This window comes from Patella vulgata, chromosome 1, assembly GCF_932274485.2.
Source record: "Patella vulgata chromosome 1, xgPatVulg1.2, whole genome shotgun sequence".
Classification (NCBI taxonomy): domain Eukaryota; kingdom Metazoa; phylum Mollusca; class Gastropoda; family Patellidae; genus Patella; species Patella vulgata.
The window spans coordinates 30,022,312-30,030,019 of NC_065879.2; the positions used below are offsets into that span (position 1 = coordinate 30,022,312).

Consider the following 7,708-nt stretch of genomic DNA (forward strand, 5'->3'; position numbering starts at 1 on the left):
TATTGGAGTCAAGAGCACTTTTCATTCGGCAAACCTCGACAGATTCCACGTTAGATGTAGGGTACCGGAATCTGCCGAGGTTTGCCGAGTGGAGCACTTTTGACAATCGAATTTATCATAGAAATTTCTATGGAATTTATCACCGGGTTTATTTTCCACTCGGGAGTTCTCGTTATGGTTCGAGACCAATCTACACATAATTACCGGAAGATACCAAAATATACCGGAATAAACTACAAAATACCCACACTTAAAGAAAGGTTCCCAGAAAAGTATTTATGCAATTTTGGTATATATGGAAAGTAGAGATATCCAATCTTACTAGAAAAATAATGGATTCCCTAAAAAAACACTCATGGAGCGTATACAGGATTAGGAATACCTGCACGCGTGACGTCGAAGGTTGCACGCGAAGATTGAGCGCTTGGTGTACAATATGTTGATAAACTTTATGAAGAGTTAGACGTACAACACTTTCTGAGATAAAAAAAATCACGGAAAAAGACACGGGCAGTAGATAATCCGAGCATTTAATTAGGATTCGATATTTGTAATAAATTGTCAGCGATTAAAGCCAACATCGCCTTGTGTATACAATGAATTCTCCTCCGGCTTCGCCCCCGTTGCTATAGGTACCGAGAGAGGTAAGTCACGTGACACAAACATGACCTCTTTTGGTCGATTTTTATAGCAGGGTATTCCTTGGCAATTGCAATGTTTTGAGAAGAATTTGATGCAAAATTATGATAAAAATTAATTAATTCAAATATGTTTTTAGTCCAAATAGATCATCAAATCACCCAGTTTGTACGCGGGAATGTATCTTAATAAGCGCAAAATGTAGTTCAAATCAGCAAAAATATCATTTATAATCGATGATTACGACATACCGAATCGAAATAATGTTATCAACGATTATAATATTAAAACATAACTTGATTTTGTGCAATTTATTGATAGTAGTCCCATAGTTCTTTAGTTTTAGGAACGGTCCAGTAGTCTCTAATTGATCGTAAGAATGGCAACCATTTCATCTCTCAATGGGTAACACGATTTTAGAAATATTTCAAGTCATATCACATTCTACCATGTCTTGTTATTTGAATGTTCCTGGTATCAAATATGCTGTCCCCTTAGCTACAATATTGTCGCGCTAAGCTATGTTTAGCGCTACAAATTGACACAGTCTAACAGGCCTTACGCAGGTACAAATAGGTTCAAACGCACAAATCTCAACACATATCATTACATTTTGTATTGAAATAAGTAAGTCGATCACAAATAGTGAAGACTGGACCACTAAAATAGTTACCGAACATTTTTGCTTTGTGGAAATGCGTTTTACATTTTCGAACCGATATTTCTTATAATTTACAAGCCGCCATGACACCACCAAGGTGAAATCTCGACACATATCGCACGCGTTAACCCCGCCCATCGCTTCCCTTATAAGGCAATGTTACTACGCTTTTTACTATGAATGCCATATATGGAAAGTGACGCATGGTCACGTGAGATGGAGTGTACATGCTATTTCTGGCTGGGCGGACCTTTTAAGTTGGATAGGAGAGACATTTCGCGTAGCAGCTGGGTTTCATCAAATCATATAATTATGCGGTAAGGCTTCACCTTTATTTCAATAGGAATTGGTTTATTATGTTAAGGAGCTAATTCGCTAATATTTGGTACCTAGAAATTGACACATGTGGGTCGCAACGCATATAATAATGTAATATGAATGTATATAAACTGATTTACATTCAATCGTTTCTGTTTTTACTGTAATTTCTAATCAGTTATGTTCGGCGAAATGCGCCAAAGTCTCAAATAAATGACAATCTTTAGCGTCTGGTTATTCCAGTCTACACCGATTATATTTATTGTGCATGCTCTCCAGATAAGAATATAGCGTCACCATTTGACATGACTTGTGGAGTATGTCTAGCCTCGTTTTTTGAGTCCCTTGTTCCAAATGGCGCTGAAACGCATTATGATATTGAGTTAGAGACTTAGCTTCTTTAAGCTATGTGCAGTAGAGTTTGGGGTCAGTTTATGTGGAAATTTAGGGAGCTATAGGCCAGTTACATTTTTGTAGTTACTTGACTAAAAAAAAAACCTGCTCAAAGGAACTTCTTAGAACGGCCAACTATTGTGGCTGGAGTAAGACGGAAGACATCAGTTGTGTTAGTAACCATTTCTAAACTCCCTACTACCTTGATTCACTTATTGCCAGCTAGGTGGCTTTACCAGCTCATTGTTGTAAATACAAAATTACAAAACAAATGCGTTAGATATGTTCAAGAGAGAGAGGAGAGAGAGAGAGATGTGGTTTAACGTCCACTCGTCACAGACTAGGTCATATCGGGACTAACATATGGTTCAATTTTATTTCCATAATTCGCTTGCGCGTAGGGGTCTTTAGCTGTGGGAGGAAACCGGAGGACCCGGAGAAAACCCACGAGGTTGGACAGGCGACCCTACTCCTTGTCACGTACGTACAACCGGGGAATCGAAACCACGCCAGTTGACAGACTTTATGATACAGCGCGCACGTGCTAACCATTCAGCCATCCAACCCCCCAGATATGTTCAAATGAGAAGTGTTTTTAGTTGTTCTGATTGATTATGTTTTGCAATGTGGATGTACATTGCGACCAGCCTTTTTCGTCCTTCAGATTATACAGATTTTAACTGACCAAGTAAGCGCCCTTATGAGACATAGGAAGTGCCCCTAAGCACTGGGGGGGGGGGGGCTCCACGGCGACAGCGCCCCACCCCCACCTTCTTCTCTCATGCCCAGTGCTAAAAAATTAAAAGCTCGGTATATTACGTATCATGCCTCGCTATCTGAATTTGTTTCGATTCCATTATGTCATCATTCTTCGACACAGCTGTGATCTTATACTATCTCATCACTATCATGTTCACTGTTATAGTTAACCGCCCACTTAGTAGTACCACTAGTGCGTTGGTCGTGGGACTCCAGACTTAATCTTCAAGATCTGTCCCATTTATGATCCTCTTGTTCACAAAAATTTCTCCCATCAATGACCATCAATAGATAGGGAATTGACTCAAAGTTTCAAAAATGTCTCAGGGGACCCCACCCCACCCCCGCACACAATCCTCCTCTTCGGGTTGCTCGCTATGTCAACTTCCATAAAACTGCTTTCCGGCATGATAACGATCGGTAAACAGCTATACAGCCAAAACGATCTATGATGACATTGATTGCGGGGTGGGATTGGGGATTGCCCCCCCCCTCCCCCCGCTCCCTCTCCCCCCGCTATTCGCAGTTTCTAGATCCGCATCTGAAGAAAACATTACCCGGGTGTATGACAGGGTGATGGCTGATCGACGATTGACCACTCAACATATTGCCAGTGTCGTGGGCATCTCCTATTAGAGGTTGAGCACAGGCACATTATCGCCAACGAGTTACGAATGACAAACGTTTCTGCGAGTCGTGTGCCAATGATCTTGACTGTGGATCAGAAAAGTGCCAGATTCTTAACGTCCCATGAAAACCTCCGCCGTTTTGAAGCAGATCCTGGTAATTTATTGCATGATAGACCGAATTAGACGTAATTTAACATATCTAGCAAGTGCATTCCTCTACGTTGAGGTGTATTCTGGTAAAATTTAGATATGTGTCAAAAGGCGAACATGGTTAAATATGTGGCGGAGTGGTGCAGGCCCTACAGGCACACGTCATAAATAATATGTAAAGTCTCCAATCACCTCCCGCTCTTCAAATATTAATTTAGACACACGATGATTGCTAATTCCAAAACTCGCCTCCAACACCCCAGACAACTGTTTTTATGCTCTTCTACCCATAAATAAATTTTATTTACTGAAATATAACTTCCCCTTTATGTCAGACCATACACAATCAAAAGTACATTTATTTAAAAACAAGCCATTTTATTCCAAAAATTATTGTAATCCATCATTATCACTTCTAACCAAACAAAACAAAATTTACATTGGTTTCTGCTAATTGCACAGTCCTTTCATAAAAATGACAATCTTTACTTTAAAATTAGGCGAACTTGACATTTGAGATTAATGTGAAGATCTAACGTGTGTTTGCTTTAAAACTAAACACTTGTAAATAGGGTAAATCTTTCCTTTTTCGGTATACTCTTGCATATTTACGAAACTCGAAACCCTGCAAGAACAACCGGTTGGGTACAGATGGTGTTGTTATTATTGTCTTCTTTGATTGTTATTATTATTACTTTCGCTTCTTGAAGTCATTAATTCCTGGTGATAATTACATTCATCCCCTCTGTTACAAATTTAAGCAAATTAAAAATAATGAATTTGAACCTTATGATAAAGAATGGAAATACACGTTAAATCTGATGCAGAATCAGACTAAAGTTCAGCTAAATGCATGCTGATACAGTTAATAACCAATAGGAATTGATTTTGTCATTGGATATTATGTCTACAGATTTTGAGAAGACCCTTTTGTGAATTAAAATGTGTAAAACTATTTAGATCACATAATATATCTAGGTAATTTTTACTAACTTTAGAACTATTCATATAGGAACTAGGTTTAAGTCCCGTTCACTGTGGCGTTTTTTCTCTAGAACACTCAAGAACGTTTTACTGAACTTGATTGCTGACATGGATGGAACCCATGACTGGTTCCTGGCGATTGCCACCCTAGCCTTTAATTTTGTTGCCATTTTCACCATTTTATGAAAATTTTCTTTAGAATTTTCTTCACAGAAATGATCGAACGCGCCCTCGAGTGTTGTTTTATCCAAGGTTAGACTAGACAACTTGTTGGCTACTAGCTGTTTATTTTTATTTCTACCAATTTTATCCCAAACACTGATCGGACTTTTCTGTTTTGGATCTTCATTGAAATTTTTTTGGTCAACTAAAAATTCTTCAATGCGAGCTTGAAGTGGTTTTATTCGACCATTGCTGTTAAAATATTTGCTTTTACCATAATGATGATCATCTCGAATAGAAGCAAAGGAGACATTTCGCTGATCTCGTATTTCTTGTGCACTTTTTGGAACCGTTGGTAACTTGGAATCATTGCGTATGAATTCGGTTATAAATACACCCTTATCGATATCCTCGCACGTTATCTCCATGTTCTCAGTATTTAAAGCTTGTAGAGATGAGCATCTAGGTTGAGTTGGCAGTCGAGGATGATAAGTTGGTGACTTGGATGCAACCGAGGAAGTCTTCGAACGCATGGAACATGCAGATGATTTTATCTTGAGTAACTGAGAATCAGAGAGATTGGATTTAGTTTCCACGTCGTCATCATCACGATTCCCGGAAGATAACATAGAATGTGATCTATCCATGTATATTTCTCTCTGTCTTTTGTTTATTCTTTGTTTTCGTCTCTCCATCATTCTTTTTTCTATGACGTAATCTTTTAGTCTGGTGACTTTCTGTTTTTCGTAGAGGTCTTTATCCGTGGTAGCTCTTGCACCGTAAGATTTATGTTTGTTGACCAGCAGTTGGGATCTGGTAGGTGCCAACATAGCTTCTATGTTTAATGTATGATCCTGCCATGTCAAGTCTTTGGTTTTAATAAATAATAAAGACATCCTGGTTGATTTCTACTCAATACGTATTTGCGATGAAACGAATGAATTAAAACGAGCTAGTTTGGTCCATAGCGAATGCCGAATAGGTAGTTTACATTTTCAAAGTTTATCTCTGTCCACACAACCTGAAATATAAAATTGTTGATTTTAAAATCATTTTTTTCAGTCCAAATGAAATCCCAATAGTCTAGCAACTTCTCTAAGCAGTTTTCAACAACTGACATGACCTATTCTACTAACCACTCATCAAGTCAATGAATAAAGGCTATTTCCTTTAGCAGAATTAGTTTTATCCAATCAAAGGGAGAAGTAATAAGAATGAGTCATTATAAATAGTCGATTTAATTATTCCAATAATAAACGATCATTGAGGGCTGAATTTAAAAAAGAGAGACTTCTTGTGCTATGCATCCCCGATTTTGGAACCGATTTTGCATTGTGGGGTATATTTTTAAGAGTAACAACAGTTAAATAAAATAGATTTAATGAAAAGAAAAATTTGTATTAGAACAAAAGTTTCAAACCTAAAGAGTCCTTAAAATTAGAAACTCTCGGTCACCCAAAGGAGTTCGCATTGGTTTAAACATTCTTTTATAATTATAAAATTAAAAGGATAGGACAATTCATTAGTTAGTTCCTGAATGGGAATACGAATCTATTCAAGCTAACGAAAGGTGCCAACTAAAGAAGAGAACAGAAAAGGTGCTGGGAATAGACATGAAAATTAAAGGAGCTTAATCTCTAACTCAATATTTTCCATAATATTCGAAATTAAAAACACAAATTAGAATTCAATATTGGTCAATTTCAATCAATATTGATGTTGTTATTTTTCCGTGAAAATATAGTACCCTAATATCCAATATTTAAGACACAATTTACATTTTATAATCAGCACACGAGTCGTGTATTCTATGGTTTCGGGCGCCATTTTGTAATGAACAAATAAAACATATCCACAAGACAATGTGGAAGTAATTAGTAAAGGCTGATTCACAAACGACAAAATAATAATATAAAAAACGTGTAGAACGGACTAAGCAGGCGTGTTTCATCGAAAATAATTCACTAGAAATTACAACATTTGTTTCAGAAATTTAATATAAATCGCTTTACATACATTCATATTACATTAATATGCGCTTTTAGAACCATTTCATTTTCCGTCTATTTCAAGGTTCCAAAAATAGAGCCATACGCCCTTTAACATAAATGATTACAAGTAAGAAATAATTCCTGAGAATTCTTCATTCCTTTGAGTACAAGAATCATGAAATTATAACCCCATTATAACCTGACATATCAAAAGACTACAGGTTGCAGGTACAGTTGTTGTTTCAACCTTAAGGGATCTCTCTAAAATACCCTCGAATATTTGTTTATATTTCACACCTATGATATTTTTGTTCTTGCAATTATAGTTTTAAAGTGTTGATACACATTTAACAGAATATTTATTATGATAGTTATAATAGTAGATAATAATAAATCAATAAGTTGTAATAATAATAGTAAAGGCTGTTGATCTATTGATCACTTGTTACAATTAATATGATAGTTTCAATATTTGATAATAAAGTAATAAGTTGTAATGATAACAATATAAGCTGTTGGTCTATAATGTAATGACCCCCTGTTGCAATTCATTATGATGGTTTCAATATTTGATAATAATAAAGTAATAAGTAGTAATAGTAAGTAATAGTATAGTAATAGTATAGGCTGTTGGTCTGTTGACCTCCTCTTAAAATATGAAATCATGTAGTAATTAGCAATGTCACTTGTTTTTTTTGACAAGTTTATAAATTTTATTGGACTGTATTTACGAAAAATTTTGACAACTAATATTAATCTTTTTGTACATACCTGAACACTGTTAAATTTGGAGATCTAAGAAATATTGATCAAAGACTATTGCCGTCACCGTGTTTTCAATTATTAAATATCCTTTATTACTTTCACTTTATTATCATGCACAACATAACGAAATGGAAGCTTTAAATATTGGTTAACATCTTATAACTTCTTATACACCACACATGTACAAATATTGTTCACACTATAATTGACATTCTCTAGGATTTACCTTACCGTCAAATACAAAACATAGCAACTAA

General features: G+C 36.1%; 1 protein-coding gene across 1 annotated transcript; it reads right to left on the reverse strand.

Moving 5' to 3' along the window:
- Positions 1-3,930: 3,930 nt before the first annotated feature.
- On the reverse strand, positions 3,931-7,708 carry LOC126809026 (uncharacterized). Its single transcript, XM_050534051.2, has 2 exons — positions 7,458-7,708; positions 3,931-5,716 (listed from the first exon to the last, which is right to left on the reverse strand). Exon 2 carries the CDS (start codon positions 5,589-5,591, stop codon positions 4,554-4,556), a length of 1,038 nt encoding a protein of 345 aa, XP_050390008.2. The 5' UTR covers positions 5,592-5,716; positions 7,458-7,708; the 3' UTR covers positions 3,931-4,553.